Consider the following 11738-nt stretch of genomic DNA (forward strand, 5'->3'; position numbering starts at 1 on the left):
ACGGAAGATAATATATTATCTTTTTGTTCACAAAAACCTGTGGAAGTCAATATGTCCTATTGGTTTACGAGCTAGTTTTTTTTATTCTGATTTCTCATGTTAGAATCTTGAAAAATGTTGAAATCGGCTAAATTTATAAAATTTAGATAGGAAATTTGAATTAATAATCAATTTGGATTTATAAAGTTTAGGTATGAAATTTTAATTAATAGTCAATTCGCATTGATTAATGCATGATATCATAGATTGTGTATGAAAAAGCGTTCCGCAAATAGTCTGAGTTGATTTTGGCCGTTTTCTCATGCATGTACTAGTCTCCCTTTTCAACTAGGTTCCCACTGTACCTTCACATCTATCAAATTCCACTTATATGATTTAAATTCTATCCAATTCCACCTAAACTACAGTATAATTTTTATAAATTAATACTTTTTAAATTAATACTCGCTATAAATTAATAGTTTATTCCGGTCCCGAGTTGGACCGGTGTAAAAAATGACACAATTCGATAAAATAATAAGATTTTTTTTTGGAAATCTTATGTAAAAATATGGTCCAATCAATATCATAAATTAATAATAATATAATATATGTATATATATATGTATTAAATAATTTAGTGAAATATGACTTTATTGTTGTTTTGCCTATTTTTGAATATGCATTCTAGTTGGAGCTTATTTCTAATCCTTTTTATTGAATCAAAAAATTTTAGTGTTGTCTTCTCAAATCTTATCTAAAAATTATGAAGAGTCGTAGAGACGATAAGTGTTTTTTTACATGCAACTAGTTATAAAGCTACCACAATACCTTCTACAACTTCATCATTACTATGAAGTATATTATCACTAATTTCTTATAAACTCTAAACTTCTAATATTTATCATTTTTACCTGTATAATATAGTAAACTATTGACATTCATCCTATTATTATTGCCAAGATTATAAATTAAATTTTTTTTATAAATATGTGAGCGATAACAAAAGAATATCTTATTTTTAGTAGAAAATTTTCATAATTATGAAAATGAAAAAAAATTCTTCATAAATCAATAATTTATTAATTTATTAATAAATTAAAACCTCTATAAATTAATAAAATTTCATGACTCTGACTTTATTAATTTATAAAAGTTTTACTATATATAAATTTATCTAATTAACCAAAATCAATAAAGCTTTTCAACTGCATTAAAACAAAAACAAAAGCCTTTACAATATACATTTTTTCTTACTAATTACCCCGAAAAAATCTCGATGTAGCGAGGATTAAAACCTACCCTAAAAAAAATTAACCTATTTTGGATTTTGGTACATTGGTTATCCAAACCATTAAATTTCATACCGCATCGATACCGGTTTACCGTTTACCAAATCAAAGCCTAAGAAAATATCCGCATCTCTCTTAACTACGACGTTTACCCCTTCACACACACACACACAAACTGTTTAATTTCCCAATTTGTCGCCGACCCTCTCTATCTCCGACCTTAAATCGCCGGTGATTCTCCCCGGGGAATATGTTTCTCGAATAAAACGATGATAAAACGATCCAGCAACTGCGCTATTTGCGATAATACTAATCGTGCTTGTATCTGTAGTGCTTGCGTTAATCATAGGTTTACATCGATTTCTCCATAGCTTTGTTCTCGATTTTTTTTTTCCGAATTCTGATAGTTTTTTTTTTTTTTTTTCTTTTTTTTTTTTTTTTTTTTTTTTTTAATTATCTACAGATTGATCGAGTATAACACTTTGTTGAAGTCACTCAAGACTCGAAGAGATACTTTACATTCAAGATTGAGTGAGCTATTAGAATCTAAGGTTTGGTTTTTGAGATTGTTCAAGTATCATCATCTCTCTTGTTCTGTTGAAAAAAGCTTTATGTTTTGGATTCGTATTTTTTTAGGGTAAAGCTGATGATCAGAAGAATTGGAGATTGATTCAAAACGAGAAGCTTTCAAAGTTGAAGAGTAAACTTAAGAGTAGTAAGGAATTAGTGAATCAAGGGAAGGTTAAGATTGAAAGAGGATCTTGTGATCTTAAAGTTAAATATGGTGTTCTTGATTCAGCTCGTTCCACGGTACGAAAAAAAGTTCAATGCTTTATGTATCATAAGCATGATGGATACACACAGTCTGTTGATAACTACTCTGTTTTGCAGTTGGAGAAAATAAGAGTTGAACAAGTGGAGAAGTATTTTCCTAATCTAATATGTACACAGAGCCTTGGTCATGTATGAAACCTTTGCTCTGGATTTGATTTATAGGTTATGTAATTTTGTAATGTGTAATGTATAGAGTTGAGTTCTTTTTTGGTTGTAGATGGCAATTTCATCTGAGCGTCTTCATAAGCAGTCAGTGGTTGTGAAGCAAATATGCAAATTGTTCCCTCTACGCCGGGTATGTATATTATGTTTCTGTTTATCTTTTTGGAGTAGTTTTTTACACTAGTTTCTCTGTACTGTATTTAGGTTAGTCTTGACGGAGAGAATCAGAACGGTTCAAGTCGTCAATATAATCTTATTTGCAATTCACGTCTACCAAGTGGTTTGGACCCTCATTCCATCCCATCAGAAGAGCTTGCTGTCTCTTTAGGGTAATGTTTTACTCTTTCTTTTTTAAGGCTATGCATTTGGGTTTCAACCTTTCCTATTCCGTGGTATATATCCGGTTTTGTAAGACCAAATTTTGGACATGTGGAGCAGGTATATGATCCAACTGCTGAACCTTGTTGTTCACAACTTAGCCGCTCCTGCACTACATAGCTCAGGTTTTGCGGTATGATTGTTTTGTCTTCAATACATTTGCATTGCAAGAAATCATCTATCAGCAAAAAGATTATAGTTTACTTTCTCCTCTTGTAAACTCGTCCATGTCTGTTGGTTTTTCAACGCACAGGGCTCTTGCTCCCGTATATGGCAACGAAATTCCTATTGGGACGCAAGTCCTCCTACTCGAAGGTACAATCCTTTTTCCCCTTTTTGGAGTCATCATTCTACATATATGTGTGCTTTGAAAGATGGTAAAAATAAATGAAACTAAACCTGTCATTTGTTCTGTTTTAGCAACGAGTATCCTCTCTTCATACCCCGCCGAAATTATTGCTCAACCAGCGTTGAAAACTCATGGACAGATAAAAACTCCAGCAACTTTGGTGTAGCTTCCATGGAATCCGAAAGAAAAGAATCCCGTCTGGACTCTACTGGAAACAGCAGCTTTAAGTACTCCGCTGCTTCTCCTCATTCGATTGAGTCACACAGAGATCTGCAGAAAGGGATAGCTCTTCTCAAGAAAAGTGTTGCGTGCTTGACAGCGTATTGTTACAGTTCACTTTTCCTCGAAGTACCTCCCGAGGCCTCGACTTTTGAAGCATTCGCCAAGTTATTGGCCACACTTTCGTCATCAAAGGAGGTTCGGTCTGTTTTCTCCCTGAAAATGGCTTCTTCAAGGTAAACCAATCTTATGTTTGACGCACATCTTTCGGATATCCTCTTCACATGTAGTTTCTTTTTTCTCCTTTTGTATTTGAATCTTTATATAAGTGAATAGTTTGCTGATACGTTTATGTGTTCTGATGATGCAGATCATGCAAGCAGGCTCAACAACTCAACAAATCCATTTGGAACGCTAACTCTGTCATCTCAAGCTCCTTACTTGAAAGTGCCCATCTTCCGGTATATGCTAATTCCTCTTTCTCCCTTTTTTTTTTTTTTTTTGTAGGAAACCCTCAAACATGTTCAAAACAGCTTAAGGACCCATTAAACGATTTAAAAATTTATATAACTTCCAGATATGTCGTAACACATTAGATTTTTCATCCAAATCCTTTACAAATGACGAAACTTTGTAGATGTTGACATTTACTTGGATTGATTGGTGTTTGGTTTTGCATAAGCAGTTCATATGTTTTGTTGCCTCACGGTCTCTTTCTAACGACACCTCTTACTCTTAAATATTTTCGAGCAGAGGAATGCAAGTTATAACCAGGATCCAAATTCAGGAGCCAGTTATCTCTCTGCAACGGCATCATCAACCCGGAAGAACAACGATATGAATGGATGGGCTTTGGTGGAGCATCCTAAGTACCCGCCACCACCTTCACAGTCCGAGGATGTTGAACACTGGACTCGTGCTATGTTTATCGATGCTAAGAAGAAATGAAGGGTGGATTCTTGCTTGTTGAGTGAAGCGAATACTTTTGTATATATGTCTTACAATGTACAGAAACACAAATCATCGGTAGATTCTCTATTTCGTCTTGCGTTTAAGAACTGAACAAGACCAGACGAATCTTACTATTTTGGTGTAAGTTTCACTATTTCAATTTCTAAATTGAGCTTATTAAAAACAATTCTTGGGTTCACCCCTAACTTTATTTTAACCAATGTGAATTTGCCTTGTCATAATACATTTAAGAATTTGTTTATTCATCTCTTTATAAAAATAAGGAAACAAAATATATATATATCTTATTATAAAATTAAAAGCTGAAACCGTTTTTTTATAAACCCAAACCGATATATAATTTCATTTTAATTGTAAAATCTAAATCATAACCATCTCATTTGTAAACCAAAACCGGCATATAATTTCATTTTAATTATAAAAATTGAAATTCTAACCATCTCATTTGTAAACCCAAACTATCATATAATTTCGTTCTAATTGTAAAATCTAAACTCTAACCATCTCATTTGTAAACCCAAACCGACATAATTTCGTTTTAATTAGAAAATCTAAACCCTAACCACTTGTAAACCCAAACGTACATACAATTTTGTTTTAATTATATTAGTAAAATAATATTTATATATATATATATATTGTTTTAATTTTGTTTTAATTTTATATTAGTAAAACTTTATATTAGTAAAAATATTATATATTACTAATATATATATATATATATATATTGCTAAATATTAGTAATTTTCTTTTTAGATAAATTGCAAATCTATACTAATAAAAAGTAAGAGCTATAAGCTCCTAAGGCCGTCCACATAGGATTTTAAACAACCAATATAAATTTGACATATCACTTATTAAAATTTTATACAATTTCCAGAATTTTCTATATTAAGAAAATAAAAAGTAGGAGTTATAAGCTCCTAAGGCCGTCCACATAGGATTTTAAACAACTAATAGAAATTTAACAAATCACTTATTAACATTTTATACAATTTCCAGAATTTTCTATATTAAGAATTATTTTAAACAACCTATCATGATTTGACATGTCATTCATTAACATTTTTTAAATTTACAGAATTTTTTAGAAAAAGAAAAATTTTAAATTTATGGAAATCAAAGAACTAAGCACAATATCCCACATCGGCTAGAATTTTTTTAGACAATGATTCAGAACCAGTATAAATAAGATTAATATGCTTCCAACAACGAATGAGCAGGAAAGCTTGATTTATCAGGCGTCCAAGTTTAAAGTTTTATTTGGTTTGATCTGGTTTTTATTTGATCAAATTAAAACTTTAAACAGTTTCAAAAAAATATTATAATATTGAAAAATTTTAAAAGTTTAAATATTATAAAGATTGAAACTTTTAAAAGTTCTTAGCTTTTAAAAAGATTTTAAATATTATAAGTTTTAAATTTTAAAAGTTTAAAATATTATAAATATTGAAAATTTTTAAAAGGTTCAAATTTTATATTTCGAAACCTTTTAAAAGTTTAAAATATTATAAATATTGATGCAAAACATAAATTATCTTATTTATCTACATTTGTGTTTTTTATTTCTTATGAGGTGTAAAACATATTTTTATGTATGATTTTATAGATGAGTTGATATTCTTTCATTAATTTTTTATTTTTGGGTCTAAGGAAGAAGGATTGACATCGCAAGACCTTAATTTAATGTTTGAGTCAAATTTTGAGGTTTAAAGAAGAAGAATGGACGACAAACACACATATTTTATCAGCTATACATAGGCATGATCAGGGTTACGGTTGTTACATTTAAGGTTTATTAACCATCGGTTATGGTTAGAAATTTTTGTAACCTTAACCAGAACCGTTTAACAAACGGTTAAACGGTTACGTTTAAATACGGTTACGGTTCAAGCGGTTACTGTTATATACGGTTAAGGTTATTTTATAATATGATACGGTTGATATTATTTGATGATATAATATAATTGATATTATTTATTTATAATTAATATGTTCTTATAGTGTACTCATAATAGGATTTCACCTGCGGTACACCGCTGGACTAAATTATAAATTATTGTATTTTAAATAATAATTTTTAATTTATTAAGTTTTCAATATTTCAATTAATTTAGAATTTTTTTCTTCTTCTTACGTTTTATAAAAGTCTAGATGTGTTATATTCTCCAGAATTAAACAGAGTATCTGCATATATAGTATGTTAGTGTATATTTTTATGTGTATATATTTTTTTTTTTTGAAATATTGAGAATGTTTATAGTATGTGTAATATTTTGTAGTTCATATACTTAATAATTTATAAGTTAATTTTCAAAACTAGGATTACAAATCTATAGTATAAATGAGATAAACTAATAGCTTGTAGTGTTGGTTCTATAGTCCAAACCCGCCCTGCTAGGCGGGTCACGCAACATGTTCAAAGATTTTTAATCCGCAAAAACTCATCATACGAAACCCGTGAAAGTAAAAATTCGTTTTAAATACGTAATAAAAGTATTCCTTTGATTAGGAATTACGCATTATTACTTTGATTAGGAAGAACTTTTTTTATTCAAATTTAAGGAATGCTATATTTATTTAAATAATTATTTAATTACTATTTATTGTAAATAGTAGTAGTTCCATTTTTTTGGAAAGTTGCAATTATAGGAGAATAATTGTTTACAAAAATTGGAAACTTTATCATAATTTAATAAATAGTTAATAATAAATTAAAAATAATTAATGTCAATGGCATGATTGTAATTAGGTTCCAACTCTAGGATTTATTTGCTAAATGTCTCCAAAAATGTATATATAGATTTCTATATATCATATGATTCATATTAAATAAATAATTATTAGTATATTTTATAATGTTTTTAAAATATTATAAACTAAGTAAGGATTTTGGTTTGAGAAGTTTCTAAACGTGTGGATCTAAAACCAAACAAGTATATGGATAAAATTGTCAATAATTGGGTGCATGTGTTGACTATGCTGGTAATCATGAATTTCACAAATTTTATGAGAAAAGAAATGATTTTGTTCTTGGAGTTTGATGGGTTAACAAGTTGTGTGGTAGTCTAAAAAAGGTTTTTCAGTGGAAGAATGTGAAGAAATTGACGAGGAAGAAGAAGAAAAAGAGTATCACAAATAACCAAATAGTAAAAGTTATGATGACAATTAACACAAAATTTGACAATGAAAATGACAAGAAAGAATATGAAAAATAAGAAAACATTGAATAAAAAACACGAAAACATAGGTGGTAGCGATGAATTAAATATGAAAATGAGTTAAATTCATGATTATAAAATTGTTTCATTTTTCTGGTGGTAAAAAAAATGGTTTAGGATATGTGAGGTCATCAGTTTGATTTGCCTCGCCTGGACGTCAAGTTAAATTTATGATTTTTTTAACAGATTTGATTTTATAACACAACTGATTTTTATATTTTAAAAAATTGTGTATCTGAAATTTAATTTCTTTCCTTAGTAATAATTTTCCGTAATCAATCATATATAATTTTTATCAAAATATATCAAATAAACCCACGATACACGTGGGTTCAAAACCTAGTTTGTTAAAATAAATATTCTCATAGAAAAATAAGCTTGTGCATGTTTCATCTCCCTTTTTTTCTTACCTACATATAAAACATAAATTATTTACTAAAGTCAACCTCATAGTAAATAAATAAACAAACATTAAATCCTTTTTACACATATGATACATTACAATGTTTTCAATTAATTTTTGGCTTTTGGAAAATAAAATATCTGACTCTAATTTTGTATTGTTTTATTTCCAAAATATTATTATCTTAATTTCAATAAGAAGTTGACTCAAAACTGCTTTTGTTGATATTTAATTTCTCTATCTTCATTTTCTTTCCCAAAATATATGTACTATTAGTTGTTTATCCAATAATTATAATTTATTACTCATTTTAACAGTTAAATCTATTCATAAACTTATCAATACAATAAAAGATAAAGGTGTTTTTTTCTCTAGAGCTTGACACTTCAGCTTCAATATTAAAGCATAGATTGACAGATCAGTTAAAATCAGTATCCAATTAAAACATTTTAATTAATACACGTTAAGATTTATTTTCTTCCACGTCATTTTTTATTTATTCTCTTTAACTTTAGGAATCATACAAAAAAACAGAAAAATCATACACGTAAGATTTAAGATCGTTTCGTTGCAACAAAAAAACAGGGGTAGCAAAACGCGAGATCCGATTGGCCGAAATTTTAGACAAAAGTTTTTTTTTTTTTGTTTCTTTTTTTTCTTTCTCTAGTGCTCGAGAGACGGTGATGACGAAAACGAAGACATGCTCTATGCTTCTGCTGGTACAATTCTTCTCGTTTTCGTTGGTAGATCTTGATGAATTAGTGTTGTTTATATCTGATTAATATTAGGGTTATATGAATTGGGAATTAGAAAATTAGGGTCCTTTGTTGTTTGGATTTTAATCGGAAGAATGGATTTGACGGTGGTTGGAGTAGGCGCCGTGGTGTTGCTATTGAAGGGCGACGTCAAGCAAACTGCCACCGTCGTAAGGTGTAACGTCAAGCACATCCGTCACTAGCTCGAAGAAGAATCCTCTGCCGCCTCCAAGTCGTAATTCTGCTCTCTCTTGATTCCTTATGATTTCTCCTTTGCGAAGGTGTGTTATGTTTGTTAGTTTGGTGGGGTTTGTGGTTTCGTAAACCGGTTCACTCTCTCATTTTCGATTTTTTGCCGTGAGCTTAGTTGTGTTGGAAAGCTTATGGTATGAATATAATATCAGTTGTTTAAATTCTAGGATCATCTGAGATTTTGTAACTTGAGTAAAACATAAAAAGATTGATTATGATGGCAGTGGTTTGGGTGGGCATAGTTGTGTGATTGAGCAAAAGTGTGACACTATATATAATGGTTCTTTGGATTGAAGTGGTAGATTTGAAGAATTTTTTTGAAAGAATTTGACTTAAGTATTATCTTAATTGAATCTAATATGTTTCTGATTTGGTATTTTGTTTGCATCGACGAGGAGAGTTCCAGGTATGTTGCAGGACAACAGTTGGCTCTTGTTTTAAACTCCCTGCTGGTGCAGAGGTCAAAGAGAACTCTTTGATGCAATTGTCTCTATTTCCTTTAAATGACAGAGAGAGAGATATGATCTTAATTATGCATTTTGTTTTGATGTTGCAGGACAACAGTTGGCTCTTGCGTTCATTCTGTGTGCTCGCTTCTGATGCAGAGGTAAAAAGAGCTTTGTCATACTCTCTTTTTGTTTGTAAATGACAGAGAGAGAAAGAAACTTTAGTGGATTTTATGGCTTGTATGTTTCAGTTAACAATGGGTAGTAGGTTTCTGTTATGTATATTTGCCTGTATTTCAGGCAGAAAGTGCTGTTTCTGCGATTTATTGTAGTGGTATTGTCTTGAGAGGGCTTCCAATAAGGTGAGCTTACAAGAAACAAAATAAAGTTAGTTAATAATACTAACTTATCACTGTGAGATTAATATTTGTTTTGTCTATGTGTGTGAAAGGGTAAGTCCGTCAAAGACGCCAGTAAACTAAAGCTTATCACTATGGCCTTGATTGGAAGAGCATACAAAGAAGCTTTTTTTATTTTATCATCCAATCAACATTTATTAGGAGAGCATATAAGGGAGCATTTAGAAGCTGCAGATGCTTTCATATGCTCTCTTCTTATATGTTCTGAAACATTTCCTAAGCATATAACTCTAAAATATTAATATATATTAAAATCATTTTAAATAATTAATTTATTTTGTAAAAATAGAAAATTATGATTTCATAAAAGATAAATTTATTTGTTATAAGATAATATATGGGAAACTACTTAATGTTATTATTGAAAATAATATAATAATTTATTTAATACATTAAAATATTAATGTGGATATAATGTTTATAATATATATTATTGTTTTATTTTAGTTTAATCTATTATATTATATATATTTTAAAAATTTATTGAAATTAAAAATGCAAATATAGATATAAACTTTTATAAAAAAAATTATAATATATATTAATTATTTGTAATTAATGTGTTACATTAGAAATATATAATTAAAAATTATTAAATTATACATTTATATATATAACAATTTATTAAATTTATTAAATGTAAAATATATTTTTAAAAAATTATATAGCAATGAGTGATAATTAATTTTAATAATGAAACATATTTAAATTATATTTTTTAATTATTGTTATATATTAATATAAATATAATATCTAATATTCTACTACTATACCAATCAACTAAATGTGTTATATTACTCATAGCATATGTACCTTAATGCTTATGGTGCATAATGCTAATGCTCTAGTATATGTGGTTCAATCAAGCGTTATGTGTATAGTAGAGTATTGATAAAATAACTTTAGGAGAAAAGAAAAAATAACTTTCTATCCATCTGGTTTACAAGCTACGGTCTTCTCTCCACAGATAACTTTGATATTTTAGCAGCAATAATGGTAGGGAAAGAGGTACACATTTTTTTTTTTTTTTGAACAAAAGAGGTACACATAAGAAGACAAATCGTTTCTGTTTGATATTCTCTGTTTGATTTACTTAAATACCCACACAAATCGAGAAGCTTTTTTCTTTCTTTCTTTGTGTTCGAGAAGCAGAGAAGGTTCCAGAAGCAATATAAAGGTTAATCCTTTTTTTATTTCTCTGATTAAGTGAGATTTTAATGTTAAAAGGGTTTCTAGATTCGTTGAATTTTAAAGGGGTTTATGGTTTTAAGGGCTTCTTAGAAGCTTTTAGCTTCATTTTGAGAAACAGTGGTGAGGTTTTGGGGTTTTTGTTTCAAGTTCGAAGCTTTCTTCTTTTAAGGGAATTTTGGGTTTTGAATCTTATCCAGTTTTGATCGAAATCAGTGAGAGTTCTTTGAGTCTTTAACTGTAGTTTCTGTGTACTAAAGTTATTGACATGAAAAGCTTTTATCTTTTGGTTCTTAAACTTATAGTTGATGTAAAGACTCTCTTGCTCTGCTTTTTTTTAGTGTGATTTGTATAGCTTTTTGTGGCAATAGATTGAATCAAAGAGTTGAAAGTTTTTAAAGATTTTGAAAGTGTTTTAGAGATGGATGAGAGTAATCATGGAGGTGCATCAAGCTCACTCCCACCTTTTCTTACAAAAACATATGAGATGGTTGATGATTCTTCATCGGATTCGATCGTCTCGTGGAGTTAGAGCAACAAGAGTTTCATCGTTTGGAATCCACCGGAGTTTTCTAGAGACCTTCTTCCGAGATTCTTCAAGCACAATAAATTCTCGAGTTTTATCCGTCAGGTTAACACATATATAAGTGTTGGTTGGTCTTTTGTCTTTTGTTTGTTTGATTTTGAATCAGTCATCTTCTTTGGTTGGTTAGTTTAGTTTGGGTTTTTGTATCGTAGGGTTTAGGGTTTTGGGTTTATGTTTATTTCACTTTTCTATTAAATAATTGTAATTCTTTATTTAACTCTACAATTTTTGAATAATTTTATGTAATTGTTTATTTATGTTTGCAATTTTTATTTACAGAATT

At 29.2% G+C, this 11738-nt stretch overlaps 1 protein-coding gene and 1 long non-coding RNA gene across 14 annotated transcripts; both read left to right on the forward strand.

The window, feature by feature from the left end:
* The first annotated feature begins 1366 nt into the window (after positions 1–1366).
* LOC104707172 (uncharacterized) lies at positions 1367–4351 on the forward strand. The gene is made up of 11 exons (XM_010423472.2): positions 1367–1620; positions 1735–1822; positions 1908–2081; positions 2163–2234; positions 2323–2400; positions 2472–2596; positions 2706–2778; positions 2899–2960; positions 3066–3449; positions 3584–3674; positions 3967–4351. The coding sequence occupies exons 1-11, from the start codon at positions 1541–1543 to the stop codon at positions 4159–4161; spliced, it is 1422 nt and encodes a 473-aa protein (XP_010421774.2). The 5' UTR covers positions 1367–1540; the 3' UTR covers positions 4162–4351.
* Positions 4352–8365: 4014 nt separating this feature from the next.
* On the forward strand, positions 8366–11708 carry LOC104707174 (uncharacterized). Of its 13 annotated transcripts, none has more exons than XR_015563137.1 (6): positions 8366–8528; positions 8685–8845; positions 9223–9276; positions 9373–9423; positions 9514–9624; positions 9714–9948. It is a non-coding gene; the product is annotated as an uncharacterized LOC104707174 (long non-coding RNA). The 13 variants fall into 13 exon arrangements; XR_015563138.1 differs by having other exon boundaries at positions 9563–9624; XR_015563140.1 differs by having other exon boundaries at positions 9381–9423.
* The last annotated feature ends 30 nt before the right edge of the window (positions 11709–11738 follow it).

The sequence above is a fragment of the Camelina sativa genome, chromosome 8, assembly GCF_030686135.1.
Source record: "Camelina sativa cultivar CO46 ecotype springtype chromosome 8, ASM3068613v1".
NCBI classification, from domain to species: domain Eukaryota; kingdom Viridiplantae; phylum Streptophyta; class Magnoliopsida; order Brassicales; family Brassicaceae; genus Camelina; species Camelina sativa.

Excerpts from the sequence above, each read along its gene's own strand:
- LOC104707172 (XM_010423472.2), top strand. The coding sequence starts at position 1,541 with ATGATAAAACGATCCAGCAACTGCGCTATTTGCGATAATACTAATCGT. Across the intron at positions 2,082-2,162 it reads TTGATTCAGCTCGTTCCACG|TTGGAGAAAATAAGAGTTGA; the intron begins GTACGAAAAAAA and ends TCTGTTTTGCAG. Across the intron at positions 3,675-3,966 it reads TTGAAAGTGCCCATCTTCCG|AGGAATGCAAGTTATAACCA; the intron begins GTATATGCTAAT and ends ATTTTCGAGCAG.